The sequence below is a fragment of the Canis aureus genome, chromosome 6 (genome assembly GCF_053574225.1).
Source record: "Canis aureus isolate CA01 chromosome 6, VMU_Caureus_v.1.0, whole genome shotgun sequence".
Taxonomy (NCBI): Eukaryota; Metazoa; Chordata; class Mammalia; order Carnivora; family Canidae; genus Canis; species Canis aureus.
The window spans coordinates 54,723,302-54,748,452 of NC_135616.1; the positions used below are offsets into that span (position 1 = coordinate 54,723,302).

The 25,151-nt window shown below is 33.3% G+C and overlaps 1 protein-coding gene across 6 annotated transcripts in view; it reads left to right on the top strand.

Annotated features, from left to right (window-relative positions):
- The window catches only part of SUCO (SUN domain containing ossification factor), an 88,818-nt gene that overhangs the window by 57,667 nt on the left and 6,000 nt on the right, over nucleotides 1-25,151 (top strand). For 3 of the 6 annotated variants that reach the window (XM_077901694.1, XM_077901695.1, XM_077901697.1), the window contains 11 exons: nucleotides 538-558; nucleotides 739-794; nucleotides 1,286-1,377; nucleotides 1,861-1,926; nucleotides 8,401-8,469; nucleotides 9,234-9,324; nucleotides 12,011-13,174; nucleotides 16,347-16,434; nucleotides 19,285-19,389; nucleotides 20,950-21,104; nucleotides 21,613-21,704. In XM_077901694.1, the coding sequence (XP_077757820.1) occupies nucleotides 538-558; nucleotides 739-794; nucleotides 1,286-1,377; nucleotides 1,861-1,926; nucleotides 8,401-8,469; nucleotides 9,234-9,324; nucleotides 12,011-13,174; nucleotides 16,347-16,434; nucleotides 19,285-19,389; nucleotides 20,950-21,104; nucleotides 21,613-21,704 (1,999 nt within the window). Of the gene's footprint in view, nucleotides 1-537; nucleotides 559-738; nucleotides 795-1,285; nucleotides 1,378-1,860; nucleotides 1,927-8,400; nucleotides 8,470-9,233; nucleotides 9,325-12,010; nucleotides 13,175-16,346; nucleotides 16,435-19,284; nucleotides 19,390-20,949; nucleotides 21,105-21,612; nucleotides 21,705-21,963; nucleotides 22,055-25,151 lie in introns of all 6 variants that reach the window. The other 3 variants (XR_013381984.1, XR_013381985.1, XM_077901696.1) reach the window with 2 other exon arrangements.

The following is a 25,151-nucleotide window of genomic DNA, read 5'->3' on the forward strand; positions in this document are numbered from 1 at the left end:
TATATTTGAAATAACCTAGCATACGAAAAATTCATGCTTTCCTTAAAAAAATTTGTATATAATATACACAAGAATAAATATTATTTTATATAATGCTAATTAATCTTTTTATCACTATGTAAATGCTTGTGCATATCAACATATATATCCATAGATACATAATACATATCTATAATATTTGAATTAATATAAGACACAGATTGTTTCTAGATATTCTTTATTAGTTTTAGAATGCTTTTATTCCTGACAGATAAATAAAATAGCAGCAATGAATTTTAGGTTATTCAACTTAACCTTAAAGTTAATTTATTATTTCATTACAGTTAGATTATATTTTCTAGCCATGATGGTAAAAATTTTAATTATTGGCTTGATTCTGCAAAGAAATAAGAGTACTACAATGTTATCCATCACACAGTATATGGCTTTCTAAACTTTTAATTATACAATATAATTTACAAATATTAAATGTTGCTTATGGCATGTTATCCAGACTTTGGAACTGATTTCTTTTTCTTTTCCTTTCTCTTGCTTCAGATGTTCATCAAGTACATAAAGGTTAGCAACCTTCTCTTTTGCAATATTGAATACAGGGCATGGCATATTACTGCATGGCAAAAAAGCAAAACTTATAATTATTGACTTTCGGGGAAATGAAGACTTTATTTTTAGAAATTTGATGAAAGAAACTGAATATATTGTTAGATAATCTCACGTGCACTGTGCTTTATTCTTTAGGTAGAGTTGGTATCACATTTTGGATCAGAGCACTTTTGTCCATTAAGCCTTATAAGGTAATACAGAACAACATTTATCAAGTGACTTATTAAAAAAAAAAAAGATACACAAAAGTCCCAGTATATTTAAAGTGAGGAAATGATTTTCTGTTATGTGAAGTTAATACTATAGAAATAGAAGCTGTTAAAACCTTGTTCTTGAATCCATTTTAGAAAAATGTAAGAATTTGCTTTAAGAAAAAAATAACCATTATATGTATCTGGTTTAGTTTGCTTGCTGTTTTGCTATGATAATAATATATGGAAAATTCTTAGACAAATATTAAAACTGGCCATCACATTTTTAAATGCCTTAAATAGATTAAAATTTTAATGGAAACAGTGGGCGGGTGACTACAGTGTAAGAAACGGTCATTGTTTTGGAGTCCAGAAGCTAATGGCTCTCAAAAAAATAACCAAAGTTAATGTATTTTGTCATTTATTATGAAGAGATGAGTCTTAACAACTCTGTTTTGTTTTAAAGTCTTTAATGAAATTGTTGTTAATAGGGTATTTGGCACTAGCATGGTTGAAGAATATGAAGAAATTGCTGATTCCCAGTATCAGTCAGAACGTCAAGAATTATTTGATGAGGACTATGGTAAGTGACTTTAAGAGAAATGACTATTATATGTATTTTTTTGTTTTTTAAAGTCTAATATTAGTCTGTAGGGGTAGGAGAAGGTTTTATGTCACCCTCAATACTACTCTATCAATTCTTGTTTTAAGAGATTTTAAATCATAGCCTGAAAAATTGAATTTTTCCCTTCCTTAATTTTCCTATAAGTGAAATGAAAACATTTACTAGGGGTTGGTAAAGTACATGGAAAGCTTAATAAAGTCTTAATAAATGTGATTACAATTTTGGTAAGCAGTGGAATTATTTTCCTTGGTTTACAACATCTGTTTGACAAATGGTTTCTGAATCTTATTTTCAATTTGTGAACATATTTTAGATGTATAGTGAATATTTATTATAAAATATGCTTTAAATGGCTGACTTTGACAGGACATAATTTGAGCTTTTAAACATATTATTGGAGATAGTTCTTAGTGTAATTACCTTCATTTTCTCTTTAAATAGATTATCCACTGGATTATAATACTGGAGAGGATAAATCCTCAAAAAATCTTCTTGGTTCTGCTACAAGTGAGTATTTGGGGATTTTCCTAGACACGATTAAAGTATTTCTCAACTTTTTTTTCCCTGACATATGTGGATATTTTGTTGTGGTATATAGTTTTGGAAGCTCCTACTCCCAGTATTGAACTTAAGTTGAAATCAAAGATAGTGGCTTTGAAATGTATTTCCATAGGAATAAGACTAGAAAGATTAGATGAAAAGAAGAGAGGAAAAAGTGCAAGCACAAGTTTGTTCTTCTACCCTAAGTGCTTATATTTTTAAGCAAATTCCTTGGAAGAATGGGTTATGAATTTACTTGGGAAAAGAATTATCAAAGAGGCTCTAAACCATATCAATAGAAGTATCTGGGTAGTCCTACTGGATGGGAAAGGAATTCGAATGGTAGTTCAGAGGTAGTATGCATCAGTGAAATCCCAGCAAACAATGATTTGTTAATCTATGAATGTAGTTAGTTTCTTATTTAATTACAGACTATAAAGGCTGTTATCCATAATAATAATGATTCTCAAGCAATAACAGTAATAGTAATAATAATATGTTCTTTGTAAACTAAAGAAATAATGACTAAGATACTAGTAGTTTATTTTTTGTCATGCCAGCCTGTTATCTAAACCTAGTGGTAGGCTGGCTTAAGGAGACTCTTGGAAAGACCAACCGACACTTTATTTTACTGTTATAATTCAGGTAGGTATATTTTAATGGTTGTTATTTTTGGTTATTACTAAAGAATATAAAATCGTGAAAGGAGTTTTATTTTTAATTGGAGATTAACAGGTGAATATAATAAAAGTAAAGCTTAGTAAAATCAATGGCTAATTTCTTGTGATTTTCCTTTGTTGCTTCTCGTGAGTTGAGTTGCTTGAATCTCAATCTCCTGGTATAAATTGTCTTTATACCTTTTTAGGATACTCAGCCAGTAGTATATCTACTTAGGTAGTATTTAGTATAGTATAGGTGCAATATATGGAGCTGGGAGTTTCTGGTTTTTTTTCATCTTTTCTTTTTTCTGTTCCCTTTTTCCCCTTCTGCTCTCCATAGAAAAATGTAGCCTTCGGTGGACTTTTTAAAGCATAGGAAGAAGAATGATAAAAATTCCTGTATAAGAGGAACCCTTTTATGTAATATTTAACTTTGTTGGATATTAGCTCAATATACTTTGTTTCACTCTATTGCTGGTCAACTGACTTTCTATTTATTAGTGACTACTTTTAAGTAGCATTCTTAGCTATCTAGTTCATGATAGTATTATTGATGATAGTATTAATTAGTTTTACTTTAGTAATTAATATTGATAGTATTAAAAATAAGTGGTTCATTCACTGCTATGGGATAGAATCTTTTAGGAGTGAAAACCTGATTCTGTTTTATCTCTCTGGATGTTAATATTATTGTTCATGTCCTTAAATCTGTATTAAAAATTCTGTGGTACATAGTAATCATCATAGCTCAATGATGTTGTATTAGCTGTCTGGAAGCATTCTTATTTTATGGAATCAAACATAGCCCCAAACTGAAAGATCTCTAGCTTCTGATAGTTACTTGGAGAGGAAGGGGAACCTTAGGGAAATAATAGCTTACCGTAGTTTTAGATAAAGGAAAATCCTGTTGATATTCTTGATTTCCTTTTCTATATTCTTAAGGGATTAACTCCTAAACAAAACCCAGTTTATATCTCAATGGAGGACATTTCTCTATTTGTAATCATTTCTCTGACCAAGGTATTATTTGATTTAATGAGATAAAGAGTCTTCTTTATATCCAACTTTTGGGATCCTTTTCCTCAAAAATGTGTTTCTTGGTAACATTTTTTCTTTTTGAGGATCTCTGAAAAGGTAGTCTATTTACCTTTCATTGTTCTAATACTGAAAGAATTTGTTTAGTGAGTGGAAGGGAGGGTGGCAGGGTGTCAGCAAAGCCTAAACATAGAAAATTGGGTTTAAAAAGACCCCCATCTCTTGAAGTTTCAGAAAAAAGGCAATCGTAGCTGGTAGTGATAAGACTTTGGTGTCATAAAGGCTATAGACATGACCTAGCACACCTATCTTCTACACTTATTCTTCTAGTTTTCTGTGAAGAGTGGGACTATTTCTGAGCCTGGCTTTGCTACCACCTGGTGGTATAACATTTAAGGAGTAAATAACAGAGTAGAATCAGGCCAAAGAGGGTAATCTCTGGCATTGAAATAACTGAATTTGACTAGCATCATCATACTATGAATTAGCTTGAAATTGGCCAATTTTGAAACTGATTAACTTTTAAAATTTACATAGTGGCTCCAAAACAGAATTCTGTGGCTTTAACCTTTTTTTTTTTTTTTTTTTTTAAAGCAGGGGCAGAGGGAGAGGGAGAATCTTAAGCAGACTCCATGACCAGCACAGAGCCCAACAAGGGGCTGGATCTCACAACGCTGAGATCATGACCTGAGCCAGAATCAGGGGTTGGACACTTAACTGACTGAGCCACCCAGGCACTCCTCCCCCCCTTTTTCCTGTGGCTTTAATCTTAATGGAAACTCCTTTTTTTCCTATTGGTATTGAGCAGTTAGTAGTTACAGGATAAATGTCACCAGAGTACATTGCTTCTATTGGCACTTGGTTTTCAGAGACATACATACTATATATTTGGACATTCTTGACATTATCTAATTTTCTTAACTACCATACTAAAAAGGGAGAAACTATTATGTTAGAAAAAGCAGCATTCTTGACTTTGTGTATATGCTAGTTATGGCAGCTCTTCTGCTTGATTCTTTTATTTACATTCTTTAACCAAAACATTTAACTATTGTACATCAACAAAATTTCTTCATATCACTCTGCTTTCCTTGTGCTTTGTCATGTGGATTTTCCAAACCACTTTCTACTTTGATATTCTTGCAGGTCTGCCTTTACTCCTAAATATGGTCTGCATTTTTTTTAGACTCACTTAAAGGCCAGGTTTCTGTGTATATGTTTAAGACAAAATAGTTTTTGTGTTCTTTTATATCAAAGTACTTTTTAATGAATGTATGTATTTTAAAGACCTAGAAGGAGAAATGAGAATGAAGGTGGGCATGCAGCAGAGGGATCTAAATGCACATGGGAGGAAATCATTATTTTGTTGCTTTGTCCTGTTATGTTGTAGCATAAGTAGTTTGTTTTCCTTATCAAAGCTTCATACTGTACTGGAGACTGAGTATAACATGTTGATGGTCCTTGGGGAGAATTCATTCCTAAAAGAATGAGATTGGATGAATAGTGCCCTGCTTTAAGATAAAGGAGTTGGCTAATCTGGGAGAAATTAAGGACAGATACCTAGTTTGGTGCTATGTTGCAAATTATTACCTTAGCCTATTCAGACAGCTTTTTAGTGGCCACATTATGATTTTGACAAGGTATCATGTGTTTGGATGCAAATTGGGAATGGTCAGAATAGAATATTCACAAAGCTGTTTTCATTCAAAAGACAAAATGAGACTACATTTGGCAGTGTTCTGTGAACAGAGCAAAATTATTTTTTAGATGGGCCGAGAATGTAGAAATTTGCCAAATTTTGCTTTTGTTACCAAGTATCCCCCTGAAATTATGATAATTAGTATTTTTCAATGATGGATGATGTTAATCTTCTTTAGGTTAAAAAATAAGACTTTAAAGCTGTTTTCTTTACACAGATTGATAGATGTGTTCTTGAATTCTTTAGCAGTAAATGCCCCAAAATTTGAATGTCAAAAAATTTATTATCTGAGGTAAGATTGCCCTTTGAAGTACAAAGGACTTTTGAGTATAGATTTGATTCCAGAATTTGGATTCTGTGAAGTAGTCAGCTTTGACTGAACTTTAGCTGGCAGGCCAAGTAGAAGATCATATATTATTGTAATATTGGTTGACATTAAAAGTGGATTTATGAGGAAATAAAAGTGTTTCCATTGCTACTTTATCTTGGTTTGTGAGAAAAAAAGGTGTTTCCATTCCTGTTTTTTTTTAAGTTTTTATTTAAATTCCAGGTAAGATACAGGGTGATAATAGTTTCAGATGTACAAGATAGTAATTGAACACTTTCATATAACATCTGGTGCTCATCACAGCAAATGCACTTCTTAATCTCCATCACCTATTTTACCTTTTCCCTCCACTCTGGTAGCCATCAGTTGTTCTCCATAATTAAGTCTGGTGGTTTGCCTACTTTTCTCTTTTTTACCCCCTTTGCTCATTTGTTTTGTTTCTTAAATTCCACATAGGAATGAGGTCATATAATGTATCTTTCTCTGACTGACTTATTTCACTTAGCATTATAATATCCATGTCATTGTGATTGGCAAGATTTCATTTTTTATGGCTGAGTAATATTCCACTGTGTATATATAGACCTCTTTCTTATCCATTCATCAGTTGATGGACACTTGGGCTGTTTTCATAATTTGGCTATTGTAGATAATGCTGCTATAAAAACATCAGGATGTGTGTATCCCCTTGCTGTAGTGTTTTTGTATTTTGGGGATAAATACTCAGTAGTGTGGATACTGGATCGTGGGATAGTGCTATTTTTAACTTTTTGAGGAACCTTTGTACTGTTTTCCAGAGTAGCTGCACCAATTTGCATTCCCACCAACAGTTCAAGAGGGTTCCCCTTTCTCCACATCCTCTTGAAGTCTGTTGTTTTTTGTATGGTTGATTTTAGCCATTCTGGCAGGTGTGAGGTGATATCTCATTGTAGTTTTGATTTGTATTCCCTCATAATCAGTGATGTTGAACATCTTTTCATGTGTCTGTTGGCCATCTGTATGTTTTCTTTGGAAAAAGGCCTATTTCAGATCCTCTGCCAGTGTTTTAATTGGATTTTTAATTTTTTGCCATTGAGTGATATAAGTTCTTAATGTATTTTGGATATTAACCCCTAACCAGATATCTGATTTACAATTTTTTTCTACTGTTGGAAAATTGGCTGACATTAAAAGTGGATTTATGAAGAAATAACAGATTTTTCATTGCTGCTTTACCTTGGTTTGTGAGGAAATCCTGTGTTTCCATTCCTGTTTTTATCTCATGTGTTAGCTTAAGAATCAACACTGCTTCTTTGTTTTCTAGTTTGTCTCGTCAAAGGAAGGGCAAAGATTGATGTAAAATCCTAGACATATACAAACAAGTACAAAGCTTTTGTGTGTTATACCAATGATTGGAACAAAGTACCATTCCTGTACTTTGTAAAGATTTAAATTTATGACTACCAGTTATCATTTTAAACTAAGATTTCTTACTGCTTTCTCTTACCATAAAACATATATCTACAGGACTAGCTCCAGGTGACAGTGCTTGGCTTCTTCTCAATTTTCTAGATAGGGTGTTAGCTTTCCTCCCTTTGAGCCCTTCCTACTTTTCACATCTATGATTTTCGCTGAAAGTGATGAAAACCATACTATGGATCTCTTAGGAAAGGAAACCAAGACAGAAGTAACTGATGAGGCTTAATTAAGTAGCCCTTGCCAGATACTAATATTTTAATAGGACAAAAACCTGATAACAGGTGAATTAACTTCTAGTAGAATTTTAGAGATTAGATTGGAGATGGAAATTAACTTCTGTTAAAATTACATTACAGAAGGAAACCACCTGTTCTTAGCACCAGCTTTTCATGGAGTTAGGTATTTTGTGGTACTCATGTATCATAATCAGATTTATTCGGATCTTTGGCTATTTATTCAGATGTATCTTTGGCTATTTATTCAGATATTAAGGGTTTCACTTTATTCATCATTCAAAAACCCTCTTTAGAAAGAAAGATAGAATTCCTGGGTATGCAGATTGCTTTACCTACAACACTGAGAGTTTTATGACATTGACTTAATCTGCCCATGTCCATACCCACCCAATTCACAAAAGAGTCTGTTTAATGTATTATCCATTAAACATCATTAAAAATTATCAAAGAAATCTGATTCTATGCAGTATCAACTTGGGATTTAACTATATTATCAACAGATAATATATGTTCCTAGTTGAAAATAAAATTTTTCTGCTCTCCTTTGGATAATAATCTTCCCGTTTTGTTTATACATATAAAAATTGCCTGTTCTTCATGCTTTTTGTTTTGTTTTGTTTTAAACTGTAGAAACTTTTTAAAGAAAAACAAGCTTTTCTGTAAAATACTAATTTTGGTTGTCACATTTTTCTCTCTCTGCCCCAACATAGGCTATATGTTGAATTTTACTTGAATTTTGTAATATGCTGAAATTAGTGTTTTGGCAAAAGGTTTGGGAAGCTTTACCAAAAAAGTATAATTAAGTTTTAAATTCCTTCCGAACATAAAAATTCAGATTTATGTTTTATACTTTTTGGCTGAAATTTGTGTCCTAGATTGGACTTACATAGTAAGATGAAGAAAAAGGTAATTAGTCCAAAAAGATGCAAAAAGACCATTATAAATGGTTTTTTGACTATCTGATATTAAGCTATATAAGAATTTTTAGGTGTATTAGTATTTTTTTCTGATTGAATTTTGTTTTAGATGCCATTCTAAATATGGTGAATATTGCCGCTAATATTCTGGGAGCAAAAACTGAAGACCTGACAGAAGGTACCTAATCATTTTATGGGTCTTTTAAATATCTGATACTCCAGGGGTCATTCTAGTTAGGAAAATTAATTAATAAGCCAAACAATTTGATTTTTCATTTAGAAATATAGAAATGATACAAAAGGACTTACCAATCTTCTGTTACCCATTGTTTATTTGAATTTCATAAGTTCTCTCTTATAATAGGATCCTGTCTATATAAAATTCATGAAGTTGTTTTTTGACTCTTCCTGTTGTAGAAGTAATAATTCTATCCCTTATCTCTTTGATGCTCTAAGGATACTATATGCATGATTTTATTTATCAAATAATTACTCAATTTAGAAAGTGATTTTTTTTCCCCTACAGAATGCCAAATAAAAGTATTAATAGCAAGGAGAAACCATCTTGCCTTTTTCATTCTTAGAAAATACTTAGTTTCCAGTGCAAACTTAAAATGACCCATACATTTCTTCTCATTCTCTTTAGTTACTCCTTTAGATGTCTAGAAGGCATGCTAATCATGTAAGATTACACAAAATTTATAGTCATTTGACTTGCTTTATCTGAGAAGTTGAGAAAGAATATGCATTATTTGTAGTTCTGACTTTGTATGATCATTTCTTGCTAAAAGAACTTAGTTGGAAGAAAATAAAGTCTTCAGTAGCAAACCTATTTTACTTTTTCTCCCCCAGAAACTAAAGTTCTTTATTTGTTATAGTGAAATATCTTCATGGTATAGCTTTTTAAAATTAAACTCAACATGGGTATCTTTCTTAAAATAGGAAATAAAAGTATATCTGAGAATGCCACTGCCACAGCTGCACCTAAAATGCCTGACTTAGCTCCTGTTTCAACTCCTGTTCCATCACCTGAGTAAGTTATATTGTGATATTAGAGTTCTGTTAAAATGGAGAGCTAAGTGTACTAGTACATAGAAAGGTACTTGAGATTTGTGTGTGAAATGATTATAGAAAGCTCTGAATCATAAGGCAGGCATTCCACAGCCACTTAAAATATCTCCGAATTGCTTTTTGGCACCAGGAATGCACTTCACTCCAGACCAGATATCTGTTGTTTTGATATTATATATTACCTTTATTATTCACAACACTGAATCTTTTTCTTATTGCAAATAATTGGCCTAATTCTGCAGGAATAGGTTTGAAGACAAATTTTAAAAGCTTGCTTTCATTAAGTTCAAATTTAAAAGCATTGATTGAATACCTGTGCTGTGCCTCAAAAGCTATAAAGGGTGCCTGAAATACCTAGAGCAGTGATTCTTAAATTATGTGTTTATCTCTCAGCAAACTCTTACTCTGTTCAGTTTCTTAAACTGAATTAGATTGAGGTCTTTTCCCAGTTTGCAGTGGGCAACTATGGGCAGAAATGCCTGTCATATAGCTAACGTAAAACACCCTCATTTTTTTTAGTCTTCCTACCAGAGATGATTAAGGTTTTTTGACACCTCTACCCCTTATTTATAACAGATAAGCACATAGACTGGATAATTGAGTATAGTTACTGTAAGTTTATGTGTATTTCATTATACTCTAAAATTTTGAAAGCCCTTTCTCTCAGAAGAAATCTGCTTAACAGGATAAGATAATTGAATAGGATACATGTAATGAAAGGTGCAGTGGGTATGGTTTAAGCTGCAATTAATTTAAGCTGTAATTCCTAAATAACATACTAATTCAAAATTGAGATTTTTGTGCTTTGAAGGGCACAATGACGAATTTGTATTCTGTGTTAATTCAGAAAATGACTAAAGATACTTATTTATTGAATGACTACAGCATTATATGTCATTGATTCCTAGAAGGTACTAAGAAATCTATTTAGGAAAGGGTGGTATTTCTAATTATGTGGAGCTGTGATTGCTAGTCCCATTTTTGTAACTATGCTTCTTCAGTTAATAACACATACTATGTCTTCTTTTTCAAAACTGAAGGAAACTGACTTCACTTTATATATGTACCGACATACACATATATACACTTATTCCCCCCCATGTATACATAAGAATATTTGTTGAAAGATACTACATCAGTCTAATGTAGTGGTTTTTACCTTTCTCTATTAGTTTTAGTTTATTTATTTACTTATAATTTTAAAAAAAGATTTTATTTATTCATGAGAGACACAGAGAGAGAGGCAGAGACATAGGCAAAGGGAGAAGCAGGCTCTCCCCATGAGGAGCCCGATGCCCGACTTTATTCCAGGATCCCGGGATCATGCCCTGAGCTGAAGGCAGACACTCAACTACTGAGCCACCTAGGTGTCCCTCTATTAGTTTGATTTTAATAGACTTTTAAATCTAATTGCTTACTTTTTAATTTATGTTTCTTATTTATTTTAAATTCTTTTTGATGACTTTATGGCAGTCCTTTGAAGAAGAAAACTGAAATTGAAGAATACATGATAGGGTGTCATTGTTAAAGTTACTTTGAAGAGATGACTTACTTTCTTTTCTCAGGTTTGAGTTTTTTAAAGTACAGCTTTGATGAGGTATATATAGATGGTATACAACTTAATTTGTACCAAATTAACTCAATTTAGTTTTTCTCCCTCCCTTTCAGACACTGCTCCTTTTTACTGTCATAATTTATATTGTAAATAGTAAGCAATAAAGATGTAAGAAATGTTATTAGTCTATGTTTTAGTTTTGCCCATTTACTTACTGTCAACAAGATGAAAGTCTAGCTTTTAGATACTATTTTATTACTACCTTTGCTATTATGATATTAGTCTTTATTCAAAGACATTTCTTGGCATTCTTAGTAATTTTTCAGAGTAGGAAAATTATATATGGAGATGTTTCTTTTTGGTATTCAAATTATTTTTTCAGATTGTATGTTTTATGCTGTAAGAGCTGCATCTGGAAATTTATTATATTTATCTTAGAATGAACCACAGATGTTATAATTTATAGCACTGTTCTTACCAGCTCCATCCCCCCACACTTTGCTGCCTTACATACATACTCTAGATCCTAGAGATGGGATTAAGTTACAGATGAGGGCACTTTATTATTAGCCAGGACAACTCTAATGAAAAGTTGTTAAATATTTGTCTTAAATAATAGAAAATTAGGCCAGATGATTTTAAAATTATTTTGGGGAGGGAGGGATGGCAGAAAATTGTGTGTGTGTGTGTGTGTGTGTGTGTGTAATGCTACCCTGGAATTCCTCACATCATCCACAGAAAAAAATTTTTTTTGAAAACCCTAGCTATCTTTTGAAAGCATGATACTTAAATACAAAGTGCATTCATAAGTATAAGAATTCACATATAAGCAATCCACAATAATCAAGTTTGATTTAGTAAATAGGGGGATTTGAGTCATCTGGCTGATCAGTTGATAGATGATCTTTCTATTACCATTTCTGAATAATACTTGCTTTTATAGTGAAAATGACTTGAAGGGAAGAATTCATCCAAAAAAACCATTTCAGTTTCTCCTATATTTCTAGTCTTCCTTTTATTCGATGTATGATACAGTGATTTTTTAGCATAATTTTAACTCTAGATTTCTAATTAAATTTGTGTGTATTTCTAGGTTTATAACCACTGAAGGACACATACACGATACAGAGCTCTCATCACCAGATACTCCAAAAGAGAGTCCCATTGTACAACTGGTTCAAGAGGAAGAAGAGGAGGCAAGTCCATCTACAGTGACCCTTCTGGGTAGTGGTGAACAGGAGGATGAATCATCACCCTGGTTTGAGTCAGAGACACAAATATTTTGCAGTGAATTGACCACAATTTGTTGTATTTCTAGTTTTTCAGAATACGTATATAAATGGTGTTCAGTTAGAGTTGCTCTTTATCGGCAACGTAGCAGAACTGCTGTGGGTAAAGGAAAAGATCGTCTTGTGTTGGCTCAACCACCATTACTGCTTCCTGCTGAATCAGTGGATGTTTTAGTATTACAACCTCCGAGTGGAGATTTGGACAGTAAGAGAAAGGAAAAGGATGCTGAAACTATCGATCTAGGTGACTTAAGTAGTATGAACCAAGGTGATTTGATTAATCACAGTGCAGATGCAATTGAACTTGAACCAAGCCATCCTCAAACTCTTTCTCAGTCTCTTATCTTAGATGTTACTCCAGAAATCCATTCATTATCTAAAATAGAAGTGTCTGAGCCTATTAAATATGAAACAGGACCTACACCATCTCAAATGATCCCTCAAGAGAGTTCTGTTGAAGTTGATAATGAGACAGAAAAAAAGTCTGAGAGTTTTACTTCTATAGAGAAGCCACCTGTGATCTACGAAACAAATAAACTTAATGAAGTAATGGATAATACTGTAAAAGAAGATATGAACTCCTTGCACATCATCACAAAGCTATCTGAAACAATAGTGCCACCTGTAAACACAGCTACTATGCCAGACAGTGAAGATGGGGAAGCCAAACTGAACATAGCTGACACACCAAAGCAAATTTTGACTCCTATTATGGATTCTTCTTCATTACCTGAAGTAAGAGAGGAAGAACAGTCTCCAGAAGATGCCCTATTAAGAGGGCTACAGAGGACAGCTACAGACTTTTATGCTGAATTACAAAATTCTACAGATCTAGGATACAGTAATGGAAATCTTGTACATGGATCAAACCAAAAGGAGTCAGTATTTATGAGACTTAATAATCGTATAAAAGCCTTAGAAGTAAACATGTCTCTCAGTGGTCGCTATCTGGAGGAACTTAGTCAAAGGTGAGCTTTATAATCAATTAGCACAGTCCACTTTGCATAGTGAGGTAAGTAGCAGAGTATGACTTGTGAGTAGAGGAGGAGAGGATTAGTTATCTCATGATAGTAGTAGTGCCATTTTTATTTTATTTTATTTTGTTTTATTTATTTTATTTTATTTTATTTTATTTATTTTATTTTATTATTTTATTTAGATTTTATTTATTTATTCATGAGAGATACAGAGAAAGGCAAAGGGAGAAGCAGGCTCCCCATGGAGAGCCTGATTTAGGACTTAATCCCAGGACCCTGGGATGATCACGACCTAAACCAAAGGCAGATGTCTAACCACTGAACCACGTAGGTGCCCCTAGTTAGTGCCATTTTAGCTGGAGAGCAAGTTACTTGGATATCAATCAATGAATTGATTTTCTTTTTTAAAAGTACTAAGTGGGGATCCCTGGGTGGTGCAGCGGTTTAGCACCTGCCTTTGGCCCAGGGCGTGATCCTGGAGACCCGGGATCGAATCCCATGTCGGGCTCCCAGTGCATGGAGCCTGCTTCTCCCTCTGCCTGTGTCTCTGCCTCTCTCTCTCTCTGTGACTATCATAAATAAATAAAAATTTAAAAAAAAATAAAAAAATAAAAGTACTAAGTGATGTAATATCTTTATAAAATAGGGTGACAACAACTTGAATTATCTTTAATCAGTTTCTCCTTTCTTCTGTTGTTTAACTTTAGCCACTTTTACTATTGGGTTCCCAGAGTAATCATGTGAAAATTATAGCATTATAACATGTATATCTATACCGAATATGCAATACCTATAAAAACTGTAGATGTCAAAGATCTTAGTGGAACTAGACCAGATATCAATTAAGAGTTTAAATAAGTGAATACTAGAATAAACTGAACTGGATGATTAGGGAACATTTACAGTCTTTCAAACAAATCTTGGAATCCTAGTTCTGATTGTGATAATTTATGCTCTTGTGGTCATAAGTGCCAGTGTGCTTATGCAGCGATTAGGACCCCAGGCACAGTTCTCCATTTTTTTTATACCTGATTATTCTTTATCCCCTAAATGTCCAGTGTCCTTAGGGCTTCTCTTTCAACATTTTGTAACCACTTGGGCATTAAGTGTCCAGAATTTCTGAAGCACCACCTTTCCCTACTCCTTTTTTTTTTTTTTTCCCTACTCCTTTTAAATCAAAATGCTACTAATGAGATGTCACTAAGGTCATCATTATATTCTAATGGGTTTCCCCCTAATCCATACAGTTTATTGGCAAATTGTATGTGCATGCATGCCCACTTAGGTACCTCCTACTTGGGGTGCCTAATGAGTCTGCTTATCGGGGAGTCTGCTTCTCTCTCCAGCTCTACCCTTACCCCGCTCGTGCTTTCTGTCTCTTCTCAAATAAATAAAATCTTAAAAAAAAAAAACAAACCCAAAACCCTCCTACCTGCTTCTCCTTACCCCAACTGTCTCCCTAAGGGAACAACAGAAATCATTAATAACTTTTTTATTTTTAATTGAGATATAATTGACATTAATTTCAGGTATGCAACATAATGATTTGGTATTTGTATATATTGTGAAATGATCACCACAATAAGTCTAATTAACATTCATTACTATACAGTTGCAAGATTTTTTTCATTGTGACAAGAACTTTCAAGATCTATTCTCCTAGCAACTTTCAAATAGAGTATTGTTAACTATAGTTACCATGCTGGACATTACATCCCCATTACTTACTCATTTCATAACTGGAAATTTGTACCTTTTGATCCTCTTTGCCCATTTCTCCCATCTCCCATCCTCTACCTCTGGCAACCACCAATTTGTTCTCTGTATCTATGAGTTCGAGGGTATTATTGTCATCATCATTATTATTATATTCCATGTATAAGTGAGATCATATGGTATTTTTCTTTTCTGTCTCATTTATTTAACTTAGTGTAATGCCCTCAAGTTCCATCCATCCATGTTGTTGCCAACAGCAAGATTTCTTCTTTTTGATGGCTGAATCATATTCCAGTGTGCGTGTGTGTGTGTGTGTGTGTGTGTGTGTTGGGGGGAGAGGGTGAGAGAGAGAGAGACCACATTTACTTTATCCATTTATCCTTTGATAAACATTTAGGTTGTTTCCATGTCTTGGCTATTGTACATAAGGCTGCAGTGAACATGGGAGTACATAAATTTTTTCAACTTAGGGTTTTTCATTTTCTTCAGATAAGTACTCAGAAGTGAAGTTGCTGGTTCATAGAATAGTTCTATTTTTGATTTTTGAGGAACTTCCCTATTGTTTTACAGAGTGGCTGCATCAATTTGCATTTCTACCCAAAAGGGTTCCCTTTCTCTACATCCTTGCCAAAACATGTTATTTCTTACCTTTTTTTTTTTTTATTATTTCTTACCTTTTTGATAATAGCTATTCCAACAGGTGATCTCTCATTATGATTTTGATTTGCATTTCCATGATGATTAGTGATGTTGAGCATCTTTTCATGTACCTGTTGGCCGTCTGTATGACTTCTATGGAAAAAGCCTGTTCAGCTCTTCTGCCAGTGTTTTAATTGGGTTTAATTTTTTATTATTGGATGGTATACATTCTTTATGTATTTTGGATATTAACTCCAATCAGATATATGAGTTGCCTTTTGCTGTACCACAGCTTTTTAGTTTGGTATGTACTCCACTTGTTTATCTTTGCTTTTATTGTCAAATCCAAAAAGCCGTCACCAAGATCAGTGTCCAAGAGCTTACTACCTGTGTTGTCTTCTGAGTTTTATGATTTCAGGCCTTACATTCAGGTCTTTAATCGATGAGTTACTTTTTGTGTATGGTTGAAGATAGTGGTCCACTTTCATTCTTTGCATATGGCTGTCCAGTTTTCCGAAAACCATTTATTGAAGAGACTGTTCTTTCCCGTTTCATATTCTTGGTTCCTTTGTCATAAATTAATTGATATATATGTGACTAATCTTATATAGTAGCGAGATGTGTAGAATTAGTGTTAAGGTAGTAAATACTTCAAGGGACCTCTTTATTTTACCTTTGTAAGTGTTTCAGGCCTCAATAAGTCATTTTCAAAAAAGTAGATTTATTTCACAGGATGAAATCAGAAGTTGTTTACAGTAATAAGTTAATAAGAAATTAAAGCTAATTTAAATCCTTTCTTACTCCACAGGTACCGAAAACAAATGGAAGAAATGCAAAAGGCTTTCAATAAAACAATAGTAAAGCTTCAGAATACTTCAAGAATAGCAGAGGAGCAGGTTGGTCATCTTCACCCCTTATTTACATTTTATATAGATTTCTTTAGAATTCTATAGGTTCTTGCTGGTAAGAAAGATAAGTAATATTGATTCATTTTTTTTCCCCAATAGGTTAAGATAAGTCTTATAAGATGTCATGTTTGGGAAATTACCTAGCTATCAGCATCTGTATCTCCTCTAGAGATAATTTTCTTGAGCATTATTCCTATCACGTTTCCAAGTTTGTGTGTGTATGTGTGGTAGAAGTGCATTGGCCTTTTTTTTTTACGTAACTTTGTTAAACTCAAATCTTTTGATTGCAAATAAGAATAGTTCTGTTTCTTTTTAATCCTTATACCTTTTTATTTCTTCTTTTTTTACCCTCTGTCTCTTGCCTGTCATGCAATAAGACTGCTGATATTGGCCATTACCCTGTCTTGTTGATTTTAAGGAAACAATTTCAGTATTGAACGGCTTCAGTGTTGTAATATCCAGATGCTTATTAAAAGTTTTTATGAAAAAATAAATAAAATAAAATAAAAGTTTTTATGGTGTGTTACTAAAATGAGAAATTTTATACTTTTCTAAAAGCTTATCTGGGACTAGGGGATAATGAGATGAAGTGAGGAGGCCTGAGGTTTCAGAGTTTAGTTGCATCTTACTGCCAGTTCCACACACAATCTATTTGTGGTTCCATACAAATTTCTTCCTTTAGTGTTTTTTTTTTTTAATTGAAGTTTGAGAGTTATTTATGTATTCTGAATACAAGTCCTGTATTAGAGATATGCTTTACAAATATTTTCTCCCAGTTCATTATTTGTTTTGTCATTCTCTTAAAAGTATCTCATGAAGAGAAGTTTTTAATTTGTTAAAGCCTACTTACCCATTTTTTCTTTGCTCTATAAAGTCTTTCTGTAACCTGGGGTCACAAAGATTTTTTTCCTCCGTTTTGTTCTAAAAGTTTTATAGTTTTCATTTTACATTGGGTTTATAATCTATTTTAATTTTTACATATTGCAAAGTATGGCCCAAAGTTCTTTTTGTTGAGGAGGGGGATAGAGAAACATATGAATGAATATCTCTTTATTCGAGTATATTTGTTGAAAAGACTATCCCTTCCTCACTGAATTTCCTTTGTACTCTTGATAAAAAATTAATTCACCATACATACATGGGTCTGTTTCAAGGCTGCTCTTTTGTTCTATTCATCTATTTTTATACTTTTACCAAATTGTTGTGATTACTATAGCTTTAAAGGAACTCTTGAAGTCACATAGTGTGAATCTTCCAACTTTGTTCATCTCTTCCAGAATTGTTTTGACTAATACAGATTTTAGAATCAGTTTGCCAATTTCTACAAAACAAACAAACAACAACAACATGTTTGCATCTTGGTTAGGATTTTGCTGAATTTTAGATCAGTTTGGAGAACTGACGTCTTAACAGTATTGTCTTCTGACCCATGAACACAGTAGTTAATTAGTTCTTCATTAATTTTAATGGTTAAAATTATTTCCTCTTTATATTTTCTCATCTCAAAAACTTATTTAAATACTTTAATATAATTTATGTATTATTAACAGTATTAGAAGTAAATCTTGATAGAAGTGTTAACCAAATTATTAAATTTCATAGTTTTTTCTTTAAATGTTTATAACTGTCTGGAACGTATTTGTCAAATGTGAGTCACAAGATAAAATGAGTCAGATTCAGCATTTTAAAAAGATGAAGTAAGACAGAAAAGTACCACAGTGTATCACAGTAGGGAAATAGGTGAAACTTTTTGTTAGTTTTATACATCCACATCCTCCCTACTCTTGCACATACACACATTTGAGATTTAAGATTGATTGATTTTTATTTTTATTTTTTAAAGATTTTATTTATTTATTCAAGAGAGAGGCAGAGACACAGGCAGAGGGAGAAGCAGGCTCTATGCAGCAAGCCCAGTGTGGGACTCGATCCTTCATCTCCAGGATCAGGCCCTGGGCTGAAGGCAGCACTAAACCGCTGAGCCACCCAGGCTGCCCTAAGACTTATTTAAATCTAAATTTGAAAAAGTTAGGTCTAGAATGATAAATGGTTATATAGTTAAATAGAGTGTTAGATTTTCTTTACATTCTGTCCTCTTTTACTCCTTCCCAAATTCAGTAGTAAGTTGAAAATTTCAATACAGTGTCCCTAATACAGATTCCTGACCATGAGCATGATGCATAATTCCCTAAAATATGCAGGTAGATATTTTACATAAAGACACGTTTGTCAGTTATAAAAGTTTTAAAAATCTAGATGGATGTTTTTGATTAATTTATTTTTATTGGTGATATTCTAGCATTGACTAGATGATCAGTTGTAGGTTTTTGACTATATGACATTCTAAGTTCCATTCTAATGTGTGTGATAGAATAGAATTTGTAAAAGCTTCTTAGTATGAGTGTGCTTTATACCCCAAAACATTTTTCAGAACTTTTTCAGCATCTTTTTGTACTGACTGCTTTGGTTTGAGAACATATTTGACAAAGTGATTGTGTTGCATATAGCTGACTATATGCTCGTTCCTGCATATGGAGCCCATATTAACTTGAAGTAATTTATTAACTTCCACTAGACAGTAATCCAAATGTGGCAATAAATGGCAAAATGTTTTTTGTAGGAGTCAGGGAAGGGAGGATTCAACAGTCTCATTTTTTGTTTTTTTGTGTTTTTTTAATTTCTGGTCACATTTTACAGTACTTGTTCATTAAAAGCTTTCTATTATGTATTTTTTTTCTTGAGAAACTTAGTAATTTTACTGGAACTTGCAGTATATTTAACGTATAGATGAAACTTTCACACACACAAAAATAATACTTACTTCTTTCTTTATCATAGGATCAGCGGCAAACAGAAGCCATTCAGTTACTACAGGCACAATTGACCAACATGACACAGCTTGTTTCAAACTTATCAACAACAGTGGCAGAATTAAAACGCGAGGTATTGTTATTGCTGGTATTGTAAGACACATTGCATATATAGAGGTTGTTATAAAGACTGATTTATAAAAAAAAAAAAAAAAAAAAAAAAAAGACTGATTTATTAACATGGTATCTAAGAACTTAAACCAAACAAAATAGTCATTTATAAAGAACTTGCTTAGAACACTGGAATGTGGCACTATAATATTTTGGAAATAGATTAATTATGATAATTTTTTGGAAAACAAGGCATTCATAGTTTAGGGCTTACCTAAAATATGGTTATAAAGCAATACTATTAGGCCTTTTGCAAACCACTGGTACTTCCATTTTCAGTTCACAAAGGCTTACTGAGTTGCTTAACAAAGCAAACATTGCATTGATTTAACAAGTATTGAGCATCCAGTGTATGTGAGGTGTAAGCTGTACATTCCTTATGGCATATAGCAGTGAGTAGTCCCTGGCCACAGAACTCTTCTGGGGGAGAGGACAGTAAGACAGAAAATGAAATATGTGTGTATGAAGTGATTATGGTAAGGGTTGCTTAGCTAGAGTGATTTGGGAAGGCTTATCTGAGGCAGTGACATTAGAACTTGAGTGCACAAGAAGAGTTTGCATGCCACAGGAGGCTTAGGTTCAGAACAAACCTGTTACTAGCAGCACTAGGGCAAAGGACCCATGATTAGAAACTGTGTGGTATATCTGAGGGCAGAAAGAAGGCTGGTGGCTGAAATAGAATGAGAAGGAGAGTAAGAAGTACATTCAGGATATGCCAGGGACCCTGTCATAAAGGCCTTTGTAGGCAATTTAGAGTTGATTTTTACTCTTAGGGAAAGAATTAAGAAGTGACATGGGTCATCTCATTGACAGCACTTTGAGAAACTCCCTGTTTGTTGCTCTTTGGAGAATTGCCTCTTGGGGAATAGCAAGAACAGAAGTGGGAAGGAGACTAATTAGGATGCAGTTGCAGTGACCTGAGTGAGGTGATGTTGGTTTGGACTTATATTTTTAGAAGTGGAAAACAGTGTGAAGTTGTTGAATTCAGGGAATGTTGAAGAGAAAGACAAGCCTTGATGAAAGATCGGATGTGTGGGATGAGGAACTAAGGATGATCCTGTGTTTTTGGCTTAAATAACTGAGTAATTGCTGTTTCAGTATTACAAGATGGTAAAGACTAGGCAGGAGCAAGATTTTTTTTTCTCCCCAAGTAGGAATAATACAGATGGAAAAACACAGCAAATGTGGCAAAATGTTAACTATTGATGAACATAGGTGAAAAGGCATGAATATGTTCATTACTATTTTTAAAAGTTTTCCATAGATTTAAAAATGTTCAAAGTATTGGAGGGGAAGAGAAGAAAAATTATCTCAGTAGGACATTTTCTAAGTGCATGCCCTTCATTTTATGGTTTTGAAACATATTAAAAAATGCTTAAAATTATTTGTCCTTTGATTTTTATATCCCATTATATTTTTTATAGTATAATTTTTAAATTATAATGACAGGATAAAATAATAATATATTTAACATTACTATAAAATAAAATATAATAATTATTAAATCCTTTTCTCCTCTCAGGTTTCAGATCGACAAAGCTATCTTGTCATATCTTTGGTTCTCTGTGTTGTCTTGGGACTGATGCTTTGTATGCAGCGCTGTCGAAACAATTCTCAATTTGATGGAGATTATATTTCAAAACTTCCTAAAAGTAATCAATATCCAAGCCCAAAAAGGTAGTATATATCAACATTTTATTTCACTATTTTTACTATATTTTATATTTTGAGAAATTTGAATAAGCAAATAATGAGATACTTTCTTTTTCCCATATGATTATCTTAAAACTGCACTGTTAAAACATCATTGTAACTAGCAAGAGATAGTCCTGTATCTGGAAGGTTCTGTAGACTGGTATGAAAAATACGTTAATAGGAAGTACATAAACCCTTGAAATGTTTTAGTTATGAAAGGTGCTTAAATGTGGAATTCAAAGGGAGAAGATAGTAGGTATTTTAATATAGCATCTTTTAGACAATGATCCTCAATTTTTTACATGTAATAGCAATAACTGAAGTATTACATTAGAGATTAGTATTCTGTGGATGTTCAGTTCTCAATAGCTTCTATCAAGCCCCAAGTGCAAAGTAAATTATACTAGTTTACTAGTATATGAGTAGTTTACTAGTAGTTTACTAGTAAATGAGTAGTTTACTCATTGTGTTCATTTTCTTCATGTTTTAGGTGTTTCTCTTCCTATGATGATATGAATTTGAAAAGAAGAACTTCATTCCCACTCATCAGATCCAAGTCTTTACAGTTAACTGGCAAAGAAGGTAGATTTTGTGCAATATATATATATATAAACACTTACTTCTGGCATAATTACAATGTCAATGTTGTGTTCGAAACCACCTGTAACAGAATAATGGGTAACCTTCATGTTTGTACTATGTCAGAGCCACTGTATCATTTTCACACTTACTGTCTTTGTTCCTAAAAGCCCAGAGGGTGGGGAAGGAAGGGGGGCTTAGTTTAATTAGCCATTGGTAGCTTTGTTTGCACATGCTCCTGTTTAGAAGTATTTCTTTTTAGAAAGGGATGTTTGAAAAAGTTCAACAGATTTGGAAAACCTGAATGTGCTCCCATAGCATCCTGTGCTTATCTGCCTCCTCTTCTTGTACAGGTAGGACCCCTTTTGTCTCTAGTTTAGGACTGTGAGGCACTTTCTGAAAAAAAAAAAATCTAGTCTATCTCTTTTTTTATAGGCCAGGGTCTATAATAGCATTCTATTGTCTAACAGTCAGTGAATACTTGAATGAATGTGTACTGAGTGGCTATTTTTTTTATATCTGTTCTTTTAAAATTAGCACTTATTAAGAGACTTATCTTTATACAGTATTAAAATAACCAAATTAATTATGTATTTCAATTAGAATGGCTTTCTTAATAATTATTGGCTGGCTTCTCTTTCTTAAAGACTTAGTAACAACAGCATGTTTCAATTGATTAACTCTTTCAAGTAATCATTGCTGAGCATTACTATTTCCACAAAGCTTCACAGACTTAACCCATTACATTACATGTGTGCTTACTTAGGACTAGTAAATCTCTTCTTCCCCCTTTTTCTTTTTTTCTTCTTTTGGCTGATTTTCTTTTACAACTGAAATTTTTAATTGAAGAATTACATGTAAGAAAATGTAATTGTCATATGTAAACCTTGATGAATTTTCATAAACCAGTTGAACACACCTGTATGACCAACACCCAGATTAAGATGGAGAACATTATCCAGTACCCCAGAACTTCCTTGTGCTCTTTTAGACACTGTCCATCCCCTCCCAGGATAACCACTGTTTTGACTTCTGACTGTTTTTTTTTTTTAATTTATTTTTTATTGGTGTTCAATTTACTAACATACAGAATAACCCCCAGTGCCCGTCACCCATTCACTCCCACCCCTCGCCCTCCTCCCCTTCTGCCACCCCTAGTTCGTTTCCCAGAGTTAGCAGTCTTTACGTTCTGTCTCCCTTTCTGATATTTCCCACACATTTCTTCTCCCTTCCCTTATGTTCCCTTTCACTATTATTTATATTCCCCAAATGAATGAGAACATATAATGTTTGTCCTTCTCCAACTGACTTATTTCACTCAGCATAATACCCTCCAGTTCCATCCACATTGAAGCAAATGGTGGGTATTTTTCATTTCTAATAGCTGAGTAATATTCCATTGTATACATAAACCACATCTTCTTTATCCATTCATCTTTCGTTGGACACCGAGGCTCCTTCCACAGTTTGGCTATCGTGGCCATTGCTGCTATAAACATCGGGGTGCAGGGACTTCTGACTGTTGACTGTGAGATTCACCATGTCACTGAATATAGTTGTTGTATCTTTATACAATATTCCATTATACAAATGCACTGCACATTATTTTGATCATTTTCAGTTTGAGGCTATTCCCTATCTTTTGGTACTGTGTTTGATCTCTAGCATTTCTTTGTTTATCCTTCTTTAGAACTTTTCTGCCTACATCATTCATCTATATTTGCATGTTGTCTACTTTTTTACATTAAAGTTCTTAACATACTAATCATAATTTTAAAAAATTCCTGGTCTGATAATTCCACCATTCTTGTCATCTAACTCTAGTTCTAATGTTTGTTTAGTCTCTTCAAACTGTGTTCTTTGCTTTTTTAAAAAATGCCTTGTAATTTTTTATTGACAGATGGGACATGATGCACTAGGTAAAAGGAATTAAAATAAACAGATCTTTTCATAATATAGTGGTGAGGTGTGGTGGTAGAGGAAGCATTGTGGACTCCTGTGATTAGGTTTCAGTCTTTTGGCAGGCCTTTGTCCCTGGACTGTACACTTCACCAGTGTTTGTTGGGTTTCTCCTTTTGCTTAGGCCAGTTCGGCTCTGATAAAACACCAGCAGGTACAGCTCTTCTAAAATAGTTCCTAAAGTCAGGCCTTGTTAAGAACAGAATACTCTCTGGAACACCTGGGTGGCTCAGCGGTTAAGCACCTGCCTTCAGCTCAGGGCATGATCCTGGAGTCCTGGGATCAAGTCCCACATCGGGCTACTCTGGAATATTTCAAAATGGTGAGGACCTGGTAGAGCTCCTAAAAATACGACTCATAAAAGTGTGAGGGCTCCCCTTTGACTGGATGTCCTCCTTAGACTTTTTAACTTACAGATTTATCCACACTGAGCATCCAGCAATTTATCAATTAATAGTTCAGGTTTTTCTGTATGAGCACTGGTTCCCACAGAGGTTTCTGCCCAGGTAATTTGTGATTCACTGTATTTGCCTATCTCTGAGTTTGGGGATAGTAGTTTGCCTTGTGAGCTCACTTCTCTGAAGGAGCTAAAAAAGAGTTGATTTTTTGGTTTGTTCAGCTTTTTTACTTATTGTTAGGACAGAGTGGCAGCTTCTGTGAACACGGGCACACTTTTTGAGACTACAGACAATTTTTGTTTCTTCCTTTCCAATCCTTATAGATCTTATTTCCTGTTTCCCTAACTGCAGTGGCTAGCATTTTAGCAGTGTTGAAGTAGCTGATAGGCACCTTTGTCTTGTTCCCATTCTTTTTTTTTTTTTTTTTCTTCTTGTTCCCATTCTTAAAGGGAAAACACCTAGTGTTAAGTATTATATTTCTCATAGGTGTTCTGTAGATAGCCATTATCAAAGGAAGTTCCTCTTCTCAGTTTGCTAATAATAGTTCCTCTCCCCATTAATGCTTTATTTTACCAAATACTTTTTAAGCTTCTTTTAAGATGACTATTTCTAATTTTCTTATTAAAATTAATTATACTAATTGATATTCTAGAGTTACATTTTTATTACATTGTTAAAAAAACACAAGTTGGTCATAATACATTATTTATATATGTGTATGTTTTGTGTACATATTGTTAATTTCACATAATTCTGTGTGATACTCTAGGGATTTTGCTATCTTACTGTTCATGAATAAGGTTAGCATTAATTTTTTATTTCTCAGACTGTTGGGTTTTGATGTGTAAAGTATGTAAAATCAGATGGGCAGTGTTCTCTTATTTTCTGTTCTCAGGAAGAGTTTCAGATTATAATTATTTTTTGAATTATTAGTCATATAGGTCCAGTATTTTCTTTGTAAGAGGAGTTTTGGTTATAGGAACCTGATTTTTTTTTTTTGTCACTTTAAATTTAAAATTTCCATGAATTTTTCCATTTCATCTAAATGTTAAAATTTATTAGCAAAAAAGTACTTGCATATCTTTTGCCTATT